The sequence below is a fragment of the Anguilla rostrata genome, chromosome 14, assembly GCF_018555375.3.
Source record: "Anguilla rostrata isolate EN2019 chromosome 14, ASM1855537v3, whole genome shotgun sequence".
Classification (NCBI taxonomy): domain Eukaryota; kingdom Metazoa; phylum Chordata; class Actinopteri; order Anguilliformes; family Anguillidae; genus Anguilla; species Anguilla rostrata.
Window position 1 is genome coordinate 24,955,359 of NC_057946.1, and position 19,068 is coordinate 24,974,426.

At 50.2% G+C, this 19,068-nt stretch overlaps 1 protein-coding gene across 1 annotated transcript in view; it reads left to right on the forward strand.

The window, feature by feature from the left end:
• Positions 1 to 18,853, forward strand: part of LOC135240094 (transcription factor 7-like 1-A) — a 33,997-nt gene extending 15,144 nt beyond the window's left edge. The window contains exons 4-12 of the mRNA XM_064309343.1: positions 8,913 to 8,996; positions 14,132 to 14,267; positions 14,425 to 14,527; positions 14,829 to 14,912; positions 15,074 to 15,217; positions 15,322 to 15,481; positions 16,028 to 16,135; positions 16,626 to 16,677; positions 17,309 to 18,853. Of these exons, the coding sequence (XP_064165413.1) occupies positions 8,913 to 8,996; positions 14,132 to 14,267; positions 14,425 to 14,527; positions 14,829 to 14,912; positions 15,074 to 15,217; positions 15,322 to 15,481; positions 16,028 to 16,135; positions 16,626 to 16,677; positions 17,309 to 17,796 (1,359 nt within the window). The 3' untranslated portion in view covers positions 17,797 to 18,853. The remainder of the gene's footprint in view (positions 1 to 8,912; positions 8,997 to 14,131; positions 14,268 to 14,424; positions 14,528 to 14,828; positions 14,913 to 15,073; positions 15,218 to 15,321; positions 15,482 to 16,027; positions 16,136 to 16,625; positions 16,678 to 17,308) is intronic.
• The last annotated feature ends 215 nt before the right edge of the window (positions 18,854 to 19,068 follow it).

The window sequence follows — 19,068 nt, forward strand, 5'->3', positions numbered from 1 at the left end:
TTAATTATTTGGGTTTTTTTTGTTTTTTTTTTCAGCCCAGCCTGTATTGAGCCGTAATGGCGGCTCTCCCCGGGTGTCACTCTGCCGTTGTGTGTTTCTGCGCGATCGCGGCGGCTCTAAACTACGCCCGCGGGGCAGCCGTGGCAGGTTCTTGGCTGCCGCTGTCTCGAGGTCGGGGAGGTTGTTCGGCGGTTAATGGGTTAAGGATCAACAGACTGGTGGTGTGGAGGGTTAAGGATCAGCAGACTGGTGCTGTGGAGGGTTAAGGATCAGCAGTCGGGTGCTGTGGAGGGTTAAGGATCAGCAGACTGGTGCTGTGGAGGGTTAAGGATCAGCAGTCGGGTGCTGTGGAGGGTTAAGGATCAGCAGACTGGTGCTGTGGAGGGTTAAGGATCAGCAGACTGGTGCTGTGGAGGGTTAAGGATCAGCAGTCGGGTGCTGTGGAGGGTTAAGGATCAGCAGTCGGGTGCTGTGGAGGGTTAAGGATCAGCAGTCAGGTGCTGTGGAGGGTTAAGGATCAGCAGACTGGTGCTGTGGAGAGTTAAGGACAAGCAGGCGGGTGCTGTGGAGGGTTAAGGATCAGCAGTAGTTTTAGCGGATGCTAAGGATGCGTTTAGTGGCGGTTACTGGTTTATGGACAGGTAAAGTTAAGTGTGTGTCGCGTGTAGTAGCTGAATGTAGTAAACTTTTATCGCGTGATGAATTTTTGCCGTGTGTGACATGTTTGGACAGGTATTGTCACTTCTTAAGCCCGGCCTCATTTATGATGTGCCCTCTTTGACCCTTTCTCTGTCTGTTTGTCTTTCTCTCTCTCTCGCTCTCTCTGTCTCTCTCTCTCTTTCAATCAATCAATCAATCCATCTTTATTTATATAGCACATTTCATACAGTGGCTGTAGCCCAGTGAGATGCACATGACCGAAAGACAATGCTACAAAAACAAAAGTAAACAAACAGAGGTGAGTAAAGGTACAAAAAAAAGCAAAACAACCATTAAAATAATAAGAGTAAAAGAATAAAACAACAATAGATTAATAAAACAACGAATGACGAGGCACCTTAATTAAAAGCCAGTAAAACAACAATAGATTAATAAAACAACAAATGACAAGGCACCTTACGTAAAAGCCAGGCTACAAAGATATGTCTTAAGGTTTCTTTTAAAAATGTCCACAGAGGAGGAGTCCCTCAGATCCTTAGGCAGACTGTTCCAGAGACTAGGGCCACGGTGGCTAAAAGCTGTTTCCCCTTTCTGTCTATCTCTGTCTGTCTGTCTCTCTCTCCTTCTCTCTTTCTCTCTGTCAGTTTCAGTTTGCTTTATTGGCTGTACAATCACAGCTATATTGCCAAAGCAACACATACAACACACAGGAACATGTAAGCTCCATATGTGACAAGCAACAAGTTTGACCTGCAGAACTCCCAGCTAACATATTAAAGGGCCCGGTAGCATTCCAGTTTGTTTTGAGTATTAATAGATGCGTCCCAATGGTGTAAATAAGAGCTTTTGAGGTGATTGATCATTTTGGTTCACTTTAATTGAAGGTGTGCTTGAGGTGATGTCCTGAAGCTGACTGATAGTAGTGTTGGTCTGTTCAGTGAGCTTCAAGGCTAGCTGGGTGAGGGGGCTCTTTTCTCTGTCCTGCTCTTGGCATAACGGGGCTTTATGGTGGAGTGAGTTTGGATTACTACTCATGAAATGAGCCCATAATTTTAAAGCCCATTTTTATATATTGGCGATTATTGGATGAAAGCCAAATTCTCCCCTACATGCATTGTTTGTGGTGTTTTTCTTTGTAATTAAAGAATAATTTGGTAAAATTCCACATGCAGGGATTCTATAGGGTGCTTTTCCCATTTGGGGTGATCCTGGTTGGTAATGGGACCCCCCACTTCATGACCATAAAGAGCAATTGTTCAATTGCACTTTAAAATATTTAATCCGAATTTTAATGAGTGGGTTTAAATTATAGGGCCTCTTCTTTATGGTGTAAAAAGCCTTGCGTGCCTTCTCCTTCAGTGTATTCACTGCCAGGTCAAAGCTCCCTGAAGCACTGGTAATCAGACACAGGTAAGGATACTTAGTGGTGTGTTCAAGGATCCTGCTTCCTGAAGTACAGTGGAACTTATTTGCCTGAGATCTACTGTAGTTTATTTCCAGAATGACATGACTCTCGTCTTATTCGCATGTCACTGTCTGCCTGTCTCTCTCTCTCTGTCTCCGTTTCTCTCTCTCTGTGTCTCTGTCTGCCTCTCTCTCTCCGTTTCTCTCTCTCCCCGTTTCTCTCTCTCTCTGTCTGTCTGTCTGTGTCTCTCTCTCTCTCTCTCTCTCTCTCTCTCTCTCTCTCTCTCTCTCTCTCTCTCTCTCTCTCTCTCTCCCTCATTAACAGCTCTCATAATGAGGCGTTATTGTGACAGGCGGTTCTGAGGTAACCGGGGCCTGGGTGTCTGGCTCATGGGCACACGTGTCTGGCCGTGTTTGAAAGTAACTGGTCTCACAGGTTCCGCGGCAGCCTCCCGGCAGCAGATCAGATCAGCGCCCGGGGGGGGGGGGGGCGGGGGCAGGGGGGCAGGGGGGCAGGGGGAGGGGCAGGGGGGCAGGGGGGGACGACCTGCGCTCGCGGCCAGGGCCCCGACTCACTCTCAGCTATCAATTACAGGAACGCTCGGGGTACATACAGGTCACAGAGTAGTGACTAACCACACCCGGCTATTTCTGTCACTCATTCCTAACCCAACCCCCCACCCCCCACCCCCGGGCCTTTTCACCTCATTCCTCATTAACAAAGAGGTACAAAGTCTATAAAATGGTGAGTGGTGTGTGCCCCCCCCCCCCCCCAACCACATCATCTTTTTCTTTTTACCCCTGAACCGAAACCCTTGTATAAATCTAACAGAGGTGTGAAGCACATTTAAGAGTTTGGGGGCAGCGCGGTGGTTAGCGCTGTCGCCTCACCAGAAGGAGGAGGTTCTGGGTTCGAGTCTCGGGCTGGGCCCCAATCCTCTCTGCTTGGCGCTTGCTCGTTCTCCCCGCGTTCGCGCGGGTTTCCTCCGGGTGCTCCGACTTCCTCCACCGTGCCAAAACGTGTAGCCCAACGACTACAGATGAAATTAGCCTCCCTGGCTAACTATGGCACATTTACACAAATGCCGCTAATGTTTGTATAATCTATTACAATTAAATAATGCTGTAGTGGATTTAAATAAAGTTTTTACAAACACACACACACAGACAGTTTGTGTGTATGTATGCATTTGTTTAGCCAGAATAATGCAGATTAGAATCCTAGCAGGGATACAGTTGTTGTTCTTTGAGTGATGGGCTTATGCAAACATATGTGAGTAAACATTTTGCTAAGATTTTTTTTTCTTCCTCTCCTGACAGAACTGTAGCAGCATGTTCAAATTTCTGTACTGTCTACAGTTACCTCACACGTGTACGTGACCCAGGTCTTTTAGGAATTAGAAATGAACATAGAATGTCTACTCCTCTGCTTTGGATACCTTTGGTTACTGGAAAATTATAATTTTCACAAGACAAGACAAGTGTATGCTAACTATGCTTGTATGAGTCTTTAAAAGTAGTGTTAATATTTTAATACAAAATTGTGTCTGCAGTTATCATTGGTTTTTAGCTGTCCTTTGGACATTATGGTTTTCCTTTGTTTTTTAGTTTGGCCATTTTCATTTGATTTGTAGTTATGCAGCGTGGATTGCCTCATGATGAGGTACTCATCGAAGCAATATGAGTTTAAATATGCAATGGATAGTTGGCAAATCCATTTAACATTGATTAACTTCATGAACATATTTTTCCTCCCCTCAGTAACTTACATTTTCTTCCTTCAGTTTCTACCGCTGATAATAGCACTATTCAGTCAAGGAAAGGGGGAGCGGTGTATTTATACGCATATACATTTTCCCTCTTGCTTGAATGTAACTCTTTCCTTCTACTCACCCCCTCCCCCCCCCCGGTCTCTCTTTTACAACTTCCTGTCAGAGGAATGCGCCCAGTTGTTGTTGGTGGGATAAAGAGATTTATGCCCCCAGCTTTAGCTGTATGTGGTGCGGTCTGTGTAAGCCCACAGGAATGCCTGCCCCTGTGACGCCAGGCAAACGGCCCCTTCCTCTCCCCGCCAATTAACTTCTAATTAGCACCGCGGGGGAGAGGGGTTAGGGGCCGTCGTTTACCCAACAATGGGGGTCTATAATTATCCTTTCACACAGCGCTCCCTTAAAACGCGGAGGAGGCGGGAGGTGGGAGGAGGTGGGAGGTGGTCTGTAAAGAGAGCAGCGTGAAGCCTCAATGCCTCCCATGAACAGGACGAGCCGCGAACGCTGACCAAAATGGCCGCCCACCGCACGGGCAGGCAAGGTCCGATTCTCTGGGTTTTGCGGATCCCGGGCTCGAGAGTTTCCGATTGGTCGGGTGCGGTCGGAACGCCCCGCCCACTGAGCCGGTCCACCGGCCTCGTCTCGGGGGGCCGCTGCGCCTGCGGGGGATTTTGTTACAGCCGTGCACCATGCTGATCGCAGGGTGTCTGATTGGCTCGGTTAATGCCCCCCCCCCAGCGCTGTTAGTTATTGGGGAATTAATACTGGTGTTTATCAGCTCAGCATCCAGCTGTGTGACTGCGTAATGTATCAAGTGCAGCCTGGGAAAGTAGAAATGAATTAAATGTACATATTAGCCGAAGCAGTGCAGCCAGTGGTTCCGTGTGTGTGTGTGTGTGCGCGCGTGCGTGTGTGTGCGTGTGCGTGTGCGTGTGCGTGTGCGTGCTTGCGCACGCATTCGTCGGGTCTGTGCTAAGAATGAAATGAAGGCCATCTGCGAGCTATTTACGCGCATGTTTGTCTGGTTAAAAGTTTACTGCGGAACTTCATTAGCCCAAATGGCTCAGCCAGAGACGGTAGGGGGGGTTTTTCTAGTTCACGTCGATAAACGGTAAACACTTTAGGCTTTATCCCCCCCCCCCCAGAGGGTCCGCGGTGCTCTCCGATTCGTTTTTTCGTTTCTGCCGGTGGGCCTCGCTAACCGGAGCTGCGCTCTCTGGCCTCGCTCCTGTTTTCGGGAGCGGGCGGCCATGTTCCTCCCTCCAGCGCGCGTGCGAGGAGTGGAGAGGAAGTCTCGGCATGCTGGTCTTATCTGCTCTTGCGATTGGACCAACACCTGTGGAATCAGTTGGAAAGCGAACTGCGAGCCAGGCCTAATCATCCCATCACTGCCCCACCTCACTAATCCTCGCTATTCTGGTTGAACGGAAGCAGATCCCTTCAGCAATGTTCAAACATCTATTAAAAAGCCTTCCCAGAAGAGTGGAGGTTGTTATGGCAGCAACGGGTGCACCAACTCCATATTAATGCCCATCATTTTGGAATGAGATGTTGGATGTCAGGTGTCCCCATACTTTTGACTGTATAGTGTATAACCGGTTATTCGTTGATGTCTGAAAGCGTGAGTGAGCTCCTATCTCCCTGCTTTGCCCTGAGGGGCACGTCCTCATTTGCCCAACAAGTGCTGGAGATTTGCATGTCGCTCAAAAAGGCAAATTGAGAGAGACTTTAAAAAATTTGAATATTCATATGAACATCACAGAGGACATGGATTTGAGTTAGCCTAAATGCTTTAGCCGTCAGTGGCTGCGTTAATTCAGGATTCAGTGTTTTTATGCAGAAAAAAGGGCCAAAATGCACTCTTCTATAAATTCAGATATTCCGAGGTTTTATTTTTACTTTTTAAAAAATTTTTAAGATGCCAGTGGGCGATGATATAGTTTGCATGTGAAACAAACAAGTGCACTGTTCTTGCTCTGGATCTTTCTTCTTATTCTTCCCATTTTGTAAACACTACCTAGTGCTTCAGGTTTTATACTGCCCATTCATGATGAATGCCATATTATCCTACCATGCGCAGATGCCTGCTATTCAAAATCTTAATGATTCTAATTATAGTTTATTAATTATTAGCAATTAAAGATGCAAAAATTTCCTAAGGAAACATTACCCTCCCAACATGTCCTCCTTACCTGACCAGTTGTTAAAAAATAAAAAAAACCTGAAATGCTGCCATTTTTGTTGTACTTGTGACGTGAGCTTCCAAGCTGATTAATAATGACTCAGTACTTATTATAGTGCTAATTTTACAGTAATATCACAATAGACAAGGCATCATGCATTTATAAAACAGGGTGTTCAGTCCCAAGTTGGCACACCGCTGTATGAAAAGTGCATTTAGCTACCGGCGGCTGTGTCATTTACTCTAATCCAGGTACCTAGGCTACGTTAATATTTCCAAACTTAATGAATATTGCTCCCTTAACCATAAAAATGCTTATCCCCCCCTCCATTTGTTTCATGTCTGAGCACCACCCCCACTTCCTCCAGGTTATTTCACTCTTCTTTGTGCTGTAAGGCCTTTTCCTTTTTTAACCGCTGACCGTGGCTTCCTTCCCTTGTCTGCTGGTCCCCCTCCCACCGCCCAATCAGTGAAAGGCTCTTAAAAAACAAAAACATTAAAGGAGGAAAAAAAGGCGACTCATTGTGACATCGTCATGAAACCCTTTTTTCATCCGTTTTGTCGTTTAACAAATGGAGTTCTTTTCCCTGGCCTTGTCTGTCTGTCTCTGTCTGTGTGTGTCTGTCTGTCTGTCTCTGTCTGGTGTGTGTGTGTGCCAGTCTGTCTGTCTGGCTTTGTGTGCAGCCTGAGTGCCAGTAGTAGTGTCTCGTTCTGGCGGAACTTGCTAGAATACAGCGACGTTCAACACCTGAACTTGAGCAGTGGCATTCATCATCTTGACAGCTCATTTTGTTTTATCGCTGCGGTTGGGACAGCGACTGGGAGTGGTGGCGGTCCCTGGATCAACACCCAGGGTTCACGCTCGCTTCCCAGGTGGTGCGTCTGCTGGGCACCGGGCCCTGCGACGCTTCGCCTTTCACCAGCTGTGGCGATGGAGCTGTGGAGGTGCGGCAAGGCATCTGCCACTCGTGTTGTTGTGTGATGTCATGATAGAATAGGGCGGCAGTGTAGTGTAATGGGTAAGGAACTGGGCTCGTAACCGAAAGGTCACGGGTTTGATTCCCGGTTAGGATGGTGCTGTTTTGCCCTTGAGCAAGGTTCCTAACCTGCATTGCTTCAGTATATATCCAGCTGTATAAATGGATGCAATGTCAATGCCGTGTAAAAAAAAGTTGTGCAAGTCATTCTGAGTAAGAGCGTCCGCTAAATGCCTGTAATGTAATGAATGATGTCATTGGTGGGATTCTAAGAAAAGGGAAGTTACATCGCCGCCTGAGCAGCAGAAGACTTGGTCTGTAGATGCCCTGCGGGGAGTGTGGGCCTGGCCTACAGGCTTCCAAAGACAGAGAGAGATTTTATTCGTTAACAAAGCCCCCCCCCCCACCCCACCCACTTTACTGAGGGTCCAAGCACCCTAACCTACATTATTATTGTTGACGTAGTAGTTGCTGCTACGATTGCTGTTTTACGTAAAGAATCGCTTTGGCATTACTATGCTGATGTGTGGTCATGCCACATGAAGCTTATTTGAATTGGAGAGTGAGAGGAAGGGAGAGAGAGGGAGAGAAGGAGAGAGAGAGAGAGAGAGAGGGAGGGAGGGAGGGAGGGAGACAGAGAGGGAGGGAGGGAGACAGACAGATGGAGAGAGCGATTGACAGAGGGAGCATGTCTGTGTCTGATTCTAAATCCTTAGGCTTTACAGGAATGAAGCCCTCGCCCAGGAAAATGTGATGTGTGCTGTTTGAGTGATGCATAAAACAGATGGGCGAGCAGCGCCCGGGAGACCAGAGGACCTGAGACACTGTTAAAAGGCCCTTTTCTATTAATGAACCCAGCAAAAATATAATAACAATAGTCATGTGTAGAGCCCATAGGCTAGTAATGACCTCAAAAATGGAGCATAGAGCTCACTCACTTATGCAAAACGCGCGCAGACACACACACACATACACACACACATGCACGCACGCACACACACACACCCCCACACACATGCACATGCACGCACGCACCCACACACATGCACACCTGCACACACCCACAAACATGCACACGCACACACACATACACAGACACACACACAAACACACATCCATGCACATGCACACACGCGCACACACACACACACACACACGGACACACTCAAACAGGATGTTGATAATATCTACAGTAAGGAGTGGAAAGAAGAATGATTTGTGTTGTTGAGGTCGTAGGGTCAATACAATCCACCAGGGTGCCATTGGCGTTAGCTGAACACCGCCCCCCCCCCCCCAACCTTCCCGTTCTTCCAGCACTGATGGGCTTCCTCCCAGCTGTACCCCCCCCCCCCCCAAGCTGGGTTCCTGCTGCTCCACATTCCCCGACAGGCCTGATTTCACAGCCCTCCCCAGTGTCCCCCCCAAACCCCCCCCTTGTTGCTTAGTGCAGGTGGACATGAGGCTGGCCTACACCCCTCCCTCAACCCCCAGGCCTTATTTTACGACCCGTCCTGCTCTGTCCCACGGCACAGTGCTTGGAGGAGGGGTAGTGCTCTTCGCTCATCTGTAATGTGAAATGGTTATTTTATGCACCAGGAGGGGGCGCTGTCACAGCTGAAACTCCATGCTACTCCATGCTGAGCGAATGGGCCCGTTCTCTGTGCAAAGAGATTGCTCTGTGCCCAGTCCACAGGCTTAGCTTGTGAACCGCCTGTGTCTGATTTAAATCTGAGAAATTGAATAATTACCGGACATACTGAAAGGCTTTCATCGACTGTCACACCATGCAGTACCTCACATTTAAAAAAAAGAAGGTCCTGGTTGTCCCTGTAGTCGCAGCAGCCGTTGTTCCGCATCGTGTCCAGGTTGTCCCTGGTTTTTTGGCTGACTCTCCTCTCCTCTCTTCTCCTCTTCCCAAAGTTCCTCCAGATGAAGTGGCCTCTTCTGGACCTTCCGACACCCCCAACCCTCAAGGACTCCAGATCCCCCACCCACGGACACCTGGTGAGTGTTTTCGCCCCTCCCCGCCCCCCTATCACATTGTGTAATCCCTGCACAGGTGGATTATTACATTACAGGCATTTAGCAGACGCTCTTATCCAGAGCGACTTGTATCCAGTCATATAGCTGGGTATATACTGGAGCAATGCAGGTTAAGTATCTTGCTCAAGGGTACAACAACAACAGTGTCCTAGTGGGGAATCGAACCTGTGACCTTTAGGTTACAAGACCAGCTCCTGAGCCATTATGCTACACTGCCACGCAGATGACTCACTGGAGTTAGGAGCAGGACTTCGCCACATTCTTTCCCATGTCTTTATCTTATCGTCCTCGGGGGCGGGGCGAAACCTGGGGTTGCTCACCTCGTCTGACCCCCCCCCCCCTTCCCCCCCACACCAGAACGACATGTTACACCCGAGTGAGATTTTATCACGGACTTGATCAGTCAGTCAGTCAGTCAGTCAGTCAGACAGACAGGGCAACGATTGTGTATATGCAAACTCCCGGGGGGTGTGGGGGGGGGGTAGGTTCATCCGGAGCAGCGTGGGATTATTTTCACACCCCCTGCCTCGTCCGGGGGGGGGGGGGGGGGAGGGGGGGGCAAATCTTCACCCCTCTGGCCCCCGTTGGCATGCCATGCCTGGAATGCTCGCCTCTCCAAACTGCGCTTAATCCCCTCTGGAGTCCGCGGTGTTCCGCGCGTGTCTGCGAGCGTGAGCCCCACCGCCTGTCTGTCTGTCTGTCTCTGTCTGTCTGTCTGTCTGTCCGCCCGCCCGCCCGCCCGTCCGTCCGTCCGTCCGTCTGTTCGTCTGTCTGTCTGTCTGTCCGTCCATACGTATGTCCCCAGAGGAGTCATTATGCTTGCATGGCCCCATAAATAAAGTGCTTGTTGCCTGTGTCTTTGTGTGTCTGTGTGTGAGTATGTGTGAGTTTGTGTGCGTGTGTGTGTGCATGTGTGTGTGGGGTGGGGGGGTCATGGTGTTGGGGGCAAGAGGTTTTTAGGGTGATCAGATTTCCGAGTTCTCTCGGGGGGTCGGGGGAGGGGGGGGGGGTTGGTCGGGTTTGGGGCAGATGATGGAAAAACCCTGGCTGGGCAGTTTGAGTCATCGCAGGGCAGCTGTGAGCTCTCAGGAGGGGGAGTATGTAAGGTGGTGTTCACTGCATCCTGAATACTGTCCAGCTGTGCCCTGTATGCTGATCGGGCGAACCAGCCTGTCCGGCTGCATTGTATATGCTGATTGGGTGAACCAACCCGTTCTGCAGTGTCCTGTATACTGATTGGATGAACCAACCCGTTCTGCAGTGTCCTGTATACTGATTGGGTGAACCTGCCTGTCCCAAAGTGCACGTTGGACAGGCTCTTTTCAAGGGTATGTGAAGTGAGACTTCAGAAACCTTCTTGCTGCCAAACTTTTTCCACCCATGGTGGGAGTATCACATCATAGGGTCATTGCGGCAAGTGAAGTGGTGCATTGTGGGATGCACAGTCACTTCTGCTTGGTCAGTGCTTGCACTGGAGTCAGGATGTCCACCTCACCTCGGGCTCGGAACACTCCAGTTTATCTGTTGTGCCCCGTTAGGATTGTCCGACGTGACCGTTCAGACGATCGACGCTTGGGGATTCGGGCAGTGCGTTTCACGCCGTGAGCGCAAAGTTAAATGCCTCGTGTGTCGCGGGACTAGATGACTAACTCTTCTCCCTTGGTTGGAGGACTGGCTCTCAGAGGTGTGTCATTTTGGCATTATTCCATCGGAAATATTTGTATAATGTTCAGCGCCATCCCCAGAGGGGGCAAAGGGGCGTCCCTGAAGAGCCTTTAATGCAGCCGGGTTGCCCCTAATCCAGCTGTTGTGGGGGATGTTGGGGGTTTGGGAGGGGTGGGGAGGGTAGGGGGTACGTTGCAGTGATATCTGTGCTGTGCCTGTTCATTCTGGAGCTGCAGTGGAGGTCAGTGACAGAGTGCACGCATGTGGGTGCTGTATGTAGACTTGTCTGCATTTGGCCCCTGGTTTGGCCCCTGGTTTGTCTGTAAGTCCATCCCTTGTCTGGAGGGTCCTTCCCACCAGGTCCAGCTGAGGGAGAGAGGTGGCCTGTAGGTGGCGCAGTAGCCCTGGTTTTGCGCGGTGGGGCTATTTGATTTGCCGCTCCAGTCCTGCTCTGTTGAATGCACTCGAGCAGGTGCGTTTTAAGAGATGTGCGGTCTGGACGCCTCCAGGACCGCGGGACGGGGCGCACGGCCTTCCCTCGCTGTTCTCGCCCCCCCCCTTGCAAATTCGGGTCGTAGCCTGTCTCGTCCCTGCGGAGCCTGTCTGGCCATCGCGTGAACCGTGGGTTTCTGGAGCCGGCGGCAACGGTGTGTTTTTATCGCCCCCTGGTGGAGGCAGGCGAAGGGTGCGCCCATGTCATTACACTGTGGTGCACCCAAAAGAGGAAGGCTCTTTTCTGTAGCGTTTTTTGATGTGGACACTGGTTTTTTTTTTCTTCCTCTGAGAATTGAAGACAGAGTGACAGTTTAATGGCTGTCTTCGAACCGCAGGCTTCAGCTGGAGTTCTGTGAGGCCCTGCATGGCTCTCAGTGCAGTGGCCCCGCTGCAGTGTAATGGGGGGGGGGGGGCTCTTGTTAATCTCGTTAGGGGAACGTGAGCGTCGCCAAATTGCTGAGTCGGGTCTTGAGGGCTTCCGCTCGTGACCGCAGTCACTGGCGAGTCTCTTCTGTGTTCTCGCTGTGCCTCTGAACATAGCCTAAATTGCTGAGTGTGCGTGTTTTTATATTTATATTTATATATATATATATGGACACACAGCTGTCTTCTGTGAAATGGTAGAACATACGCATATAAATACTATGAAGTAAAAGCTGATTGTACCTTTGTTTCACATGTTCATCTTTTGATATCAAATCCAACTGGCTTAAGTGTATAGAAAAAGAACTAATTTCGCTCTACTGTTCCCGTACTTTTGGAGGCCACTGTACTTGTATAACTGTTTTTCTCTTAATTTAGCTCTGTTTTCTGCAATTCACATGTGGTTAAAGTGCACATTCTCAGCTTTTATGTGAGGGTATTTTTGTTTTGGTTTCACAGAGTAGAAATTACTGCACTTATAAGTGGTGTAGTCTTACAGGCAGGGGTCAGTCAGTGATGTTTTAGAGAGCAGGAGGCTTTAATAAAAAAAACTCTTTCTCTCTCGCTCACTTTCTTATTCTCCTTACTTCTTTTTCACTGTGGCTGTGTCCAAATCACCCTCCTAACAACTGTGTCCTCAAAGTATGCGCTGTCTACTAGGCAGGCAGCATGTAAAGTACACTACTTTTTTTGCCTACTTAACTTTCTCATACACTGTACTCAACAGCTACACTCAATTTCAGGCAAGTCCTCTGATTCTGACATGGCCTGTATCTTTCTCTTCTGTAAGTATGGGCCTGGTCCAAATCAGCGCACTTGCCTACTGTTGAGTATACAAGTTGTGTACTCAATGGTAGACACGTGCTCCAATTTGGACACGGCCGTAGCCACTGTGCCAGAGCTCACCACTGCCCCCTGGTGGTAGCCACGTTTCCTGTAAGCCTGGGTGTTAGTGGTGGGAATTCTGTACTCCTGTAAAGTCTCCTGTTGCTTTGTTTGTTCTTGGCAGAGTGGCCAGAGAAAAGGTAAACAGTCACCTGTAGTTACACTCATATCACCTCATAGGGGAATCTCAGGGAATGGACGGTATATTTAGCTTTGTAGTTGTTGAATTAAAATGTGAAATCTTAACGCTGATTAGCTTTTCCGTGCGGTGGAAGCTTTGCTGGAGTAAATTCACAACGGCAAGGAAAAGGGGGTGGGGGGTGGGGGGTGGGGCTTGGGGGGGGGAGAGGGTGCCGGTGAGGAGCTCACATTAACGCCGTGTTAAATACGGTCCAGGCTGACAGCTCACAGACGGCTCACACACTTTCGGGAGCGCGGGCGGGCTGTCCCGCTCCAGTCCGCCCCAGACAGGAACCCGCAGCGCTCAATAAGAGCCCTGTTCCCTGCAGCAGCCTGCTAGTGCCCGGGGAGGGGGGTGGGGGTAGGGGGTAGGGGGCGGGTGGTGTAAGGCCAGGGTAACAGAACCCCCATTCTCCGTCCACCCACCCCCTCCCCTCCCCCCATCCCCACCCCAGCCGAATGAGATGTGCTGGGCTGACAAACCTCTCATTCATACTGGCAGACATGGAAAATGACTGCACTGCTGAGCAGCATTTCCTAGGACCTGAAATACTGTTAATATTGTTATTATTATAATTTTTATTACTATTATCATTATTATTATGATCCCTGTTATTATTATTACTGCTACTGCTACTGCTAGGGCTGCCCGGTATCTGGAATCTCAGGTTTTTAAAGTATGATGAGAATAACTGTTGCCGTGGGGTGTATTGGCAAACTTTCTTTTCTTTCTTTAATCGCACCTGATGCGGTAGTAAATAATCAGACCAGAGGCCATGTGAAATGCTTCCAAGAAAAGAATATCGCTGATATCTGTTGGCTGTTGCCAAGACAAAAGTAAAAAAAAAAAATCACATGATCACATAGAAGACAGTTTGCTGCTGATTGGCTATGTTATCATGTGATCATTTTTGTAAAAAATTACATGGAATCCGCAAGGCCTTGCTGCTGATTGGCTGTCTTATCAACAGCCAACAGATATCAGCGATATTTTTTTTTGGAAGCATTTAATGTGGCCTCTGACGTCAGATCATTTACTACCGCATCAGGTGCGATTCGTGATTGCGCACGGACTCTGTACGTGCTGACACAGCACTAGGAGCAGGTTCTGGCCCAGCCGGGTCATGAAAAGTTCATAAAATCGATTAACGACAGGTAATTAAAGTTTACTTTTCTTTTCGACCCGATAAGTGGTCTAATGTAAGGCGTCTTGGGCAGAAAGTGTAACGCTGTTGTGCAGCTCACAGAGTGCCTCACAGCCTCGTGTGAGACGCTGGGGCGATGGCGTCGCTCAGCGAGGCGGCTCCAGGAAGGGCTCTTCCTGTCGGCGAAAGGTGGCGGTCCGCTTGACTGGCCGGGTGAGCGAAGGGGGCGTGGTCTCTGGCGCGATGCTGAATCCCTGCTCTCCTGTGTTTCTGCCCCCCTCCACCCCTCCCCCCCCCCTCCAGTCCAACAAGGTTCCGGTGGTGCAGCACGCCCCCCACATGCACCCCCTGACGCCCCTCATCTCCTACAGCAACGACCGCTTCTCCCCCACCAGCCCCCCCTCGCACCTCTCCCCGGAGATCCTGGACCCGAAAACAGGTGCCACCCCCCCCCCCCAGAGTCTGCCATGGATCCCTGTCCTGTTTTGTCCCCTGCATCTGACCTGTTTTGTCCCCTGAATCTGAATCTACCCCTCTACCTGCCTCCCCAACCCTCACTCACCCCCGTCTCTCTCTCTCTCTCTCTCTCTCTCCAGGTATTCCGCGGACCCCTCACCCCTCGGAGCTCTCGCCGTACTACCCCCTCTCGCCTGGGGCGGTCGGGCAGATCCCTCACCCCCTGGGCTGGCTGGTGCCGCAGTGAGTCGCCCGTTTTCTGCCCACCCTCACAGTCAGGGCAGTTCATACAGACACAGACAGATGGGCCATACAGATAGATCAGCCCTCACAGACGGCTCTGCTCATGGAAGGGTCCTCTTAGCCAAGCGCACTGTCATTGCTGTGCTTGACCTCCAGACCTCTCTGGACCGGGCAGTGACCAGGTGTTCTCTGTGTCACAGATTGAGGATTCAGTTTCAGAAGCTGTGTCTGATTTCTACGCTGAGCTCTCTCTCTCTCTCTCTCTCTCTCTCTCTCCCTCCCCCTCCCTCTCTCTCTGTAGACAGGGGCAGCCCGTGTACTCTCTCCCTGGGGGTGGCTTTAGGAGCCCCTATCCTGCGCTCGCCATGAACGCGTCCATGTCCAGGTGAGCGCTGTCCCGCTGCGGGAGCGGGACGTCCCTTCTGTTTCGCTGTCTCCCTGTTCTCCCTCTCCATCAGCCTCCCCAGATCTCCCTCTCCATCAGCCTCCCCAGATCACCCTGTCTCTCAGCCTCCCCCTGACCTCCTTGTCCGTATCTCCCACCAGTCTGGTGTCCAACCGCTTCTCCCCCCACATGGTGCCCCACCCGCACCACGGCCTGCACCAGACGGGGATCCCCCACCCCGCCATCGTCTCCCCGGCCGTCAAGCAGGAGCCCAACGGCGACGGCGTCGGACACTCCGCTCACACGTAAGCGCCAGCCAGCCCCAACCACACCCGCACCACCGCTGCGCATGCAACATGGCTGGTTTGAGCGGTGTCGTGACTACGTTTCCCATGGTGCATCTGTGCAGGAAGTCCTCGGGGTCAGCGAAGAGGGAAGAAGAGAAGAAGCCCCACGTTAAGAAGCCATTGAACGCCTTCATGCTCTACATGAAGGAGATGAGGGCCAAGGTGGTGGCCGAGTGCACTCTGAAGGAGAGCGCTGCCATCAACCAGATCCTGGGCAGGAGGGTGAGTGTGTCTGTGTGTGTGTGTGTGTGTGTGTGTGTGTGGGTCTGAGGCAGTCAGAGACACTCCCTCAAGAGTGGAAGTATGGCAGCATTGTAGTAATTTACAAGAAGAGGGACAAGGCCATTTGTGGGAACAGCCATGTCTCCCTTCTCACTGTCGCCAGTGAAGCACTAGTGAAGGCAGTCCATCAGCCACAGAGGGGTTCAGCGTCTACTGGACGCCAGCCTTTGGTGGAGGAGGTCTGCCCTGAGACTCCGGCTGTGGGGTCAGCGACTACATCTGACCCCGTGTGTCTCACCTAAAAAAGGGGGGACTCCTGCAATCAGCCCCCACAGCCATCTACAGTGGCACTGGTGCCGGGAGCACGAAAACATCCCCCCCCCCCTACTCCTCCCCCCCACATCCCTCCCCAAGAACCAGAGCCCCAGGGGGCAGCTCATTGTGATTGTTATCGTGTGTGGATGATAGCACTGACTGTGGGTGTGTGTGTGTATTTTTGAGCGTTGTGTGTATAGATGGTGATGACTTGTGTTCTTGTGTTGACAGTGGCACTCTCTGACGAGGGAGGAGCAGGCCAAGTACTACGAGCTGGCGAGGAAAGAGAGACAGCTGCACTCCCAGCTCTACCCGGGCTGGTCAGCACGGGATAACTATGTGAGTCACTAGCACGTGCGTGTACACACACATACGTACACACTCACACACACATACACACTCACACACACGCAGGCACGCACATACACACTCACACACACTCACATGCGCATACACACACACACACAAGAGACTGGGAAACACACTCACACTCATCACGGAATTTGATGCACATATGCTACTACATGCTCATCTGTAGGGTCTGCTAATAGCCGTCTAATACATCTTTACACAGAGGCTTTCACAACACTGCATTATGGCAACACTATTAGACACACTGGCTCGCTCGCTGAACCTAACTCGCTCAGTCGCGGGCCTGCTTGATTATTCACACATGCGCAAACACACACACACACACACACACACTCATACACGTATACACACTTTGTGAACTCCACAGGGTGTGCAGTCAGTTCCTGTATTGGCTAGTTTGATGGACAGTGCACACGTGCTGTTTCAGGTGTAGTAACCGTTCGGTTTGCTTCTGCAGGGAAAACGGAAGAAGAGGAAGCGAGACGGTAAAAGGCCTGACTTAACAGAAGGTAGGAGGCCGTCGTCTGACCGACCCGAAGAAATCTTAATTTCACGCTGTGGTGTTCCGTTTTTTTATTGGTTCGTACGAGCATGACAGCACTTTGTAGCTCCGCCCACTATGAGGGCTGGCTCACTCCCCTCCTTTCAGTAGCTCTGCTTGAGGGAGGGAAAGATTAAAACCACTCTCCCTGCTGTGATGTTGGACTCCTCCATGTTTGTCTCTGACCTGTGTAATTTAAAGCAGTCCTTGGATGCTTTACTTGAAGGCATCCTAGGATTTTTACCTTGAGAATATTCTAGAATAATCGTGCTCAGTCATATCTGTGATGCACTGACAATCTCTGTCTCTGCACATATTTGCCAAATCCGTAATGTGTGTTATGTCACGTACGCTTTATGGCCCTGTTACTCTAATCACTGCCCTAAGGGTCCAAGTACTGCTGGTTTTCCAGCCTCCCTTTACCTGGGAGTCAGGTGTGAATGCAGTCTGGCCAATCAGTAGCGCCAATTGTTCAGCTGATTTACCTGGGGGAGAAGAAAACCAGGGCCGGATTTGGATTCCGGGTGCTGATTTGAGTATCCGTGCCTTATGGCGTGTAACTCAAGTGTTACGGGTTTTCTGTTTGTTTTGTTGAACAGACGTGATCCTGTGTCAGAGCAAGAGGCCGTTCGTGCCGCACATGCCCCCGGAGAAGCCGTGCGCCAGCCCCGCCTCCTCCCACGGCTCCATGCTGGACTCCCCCGCCACGCCCACGGCGGCCCTGGCCTCCCCGGGCGCGCCCGCCCCCACCCACTCCGAGCAGGCCCAGCCCCTCTCCCTCACCACCCGGCCCGAGGGCCGCCCGCGTCCCCCCTTCCCCCTGCTGAGCAGGGCCTCCGCGGCCCCCCCCCCCTCCTCCTCCTCCTCCTCCACCTCCTCCCTCTCCCCCTGCTCTTCCTCAGCAGCCTCTCCGCCCGGCGTCTCCCTCCACCGGACCACGCCCCTCCTCCTCTCCCGCCCGATGGCCTTCTCCTCCCTGCCGCCCTCCATGCTGTCTCCGCCCACCTCGCTCCACTCGGCAGCGCATTCCCATCATGCCCTGTTTCAGTCTCAGCCCCTCTCCTTGGTTACCAAATCGACTGACTAAATAGCGAAATTCAAAAAAAGAGCGGTTTGGTTTTTTCCCCCGTTTTTAATGCTGTATATTGCTTTGTACCTCATTTTTATATAGGTGCTAGACCAAGTTTTTTTTTTTTTTTACAAATGTATATGAAAAAGGAAAAAAAAAATTGGTCAATATTTGACCACCACCTCTTGTATTTGGCTTCTCTCTGAAACTAAGTGTATTTTTGTAAAGTTTTATTAAAGAACTGGTTACTTTTCTCATACTAATTTCTCTAATGTGCTACTTACAAAACAAAAATGTATAAAATATTTCCTTTTTTTTAAAAAGAAAGTAAAAACAATATACAGTTTTTTTTTTTTAGTTGAAACCTGACTAATGATGCTAGTTTTGAGTTTATTACCCACTACTGCTCATCCCTTCTCAGTGTGAGCTGTGAAACACTAGTAAAAACCCCTGAACGCTCACTCCTTCTGTCCAGAGGATTGCAGGGATGAAACTTCACAGCCCAAAAACACTCCACTCAGGACACCATTGTGGTTCGGGAGACTGAACAAACGGTCCAAAATGGCCGCCACATCAGCTAGTCGCAACGCTCGACTGTTTGACCAAAGGCAAATAAACAGCAGGCCTTAACTTCTCGGGTAGCTGTGCTGGACCCCCTCCATCACTGTCAGCTGGAACTAAAAAATCTCTGCACCTGTTTCCCTGGGGGACACAGTTTAGAGCGCCCCCCCCAGAAGGACAGTAGTTGTGCCAAAGATAAGTAGATCATAGTATGCCTTGTTCTTCAATGGGAAGAGATTGCCACGCACAGCTGTTATTGAACACTAATGCTTAATACTTTGCCAGTAGGTTTAGAAAATCTTGCGTTTTTGGGAGGATGGAGCTGATTGGCTGTGCTGTCGGGAAGATGGCACTGGTTGGATTTCCTCTGGGAAATTTGCCTCTCAGAAAACCCACATCCTGATCTGTCCCATTTTATCTTTCACGTTTTCTAAGTTTTGTATTTTTTTATTGTGAAAATCTTGTTCTCAAGTTCTATTAAACCGTGAAATTAAAATATAAAAGTTTGAAAGTTCTAATGAGTTTTTAATTTTTACTGACAAGTTACATCACACATTGCATCATTCCTGACTTTTATTTGTTCTCTTGTACTCAAAAGGTGTTTTCTTGTATTTGTTTCTCATGTTCAGAAATGGTCAAGTTGTAACAAAAGGACAACAAAATCATTACTGGGCTTGTTTTTACAGGCCACTTTGGAATGGAAAAGGAATCGATGCCTGGGAGCAAATC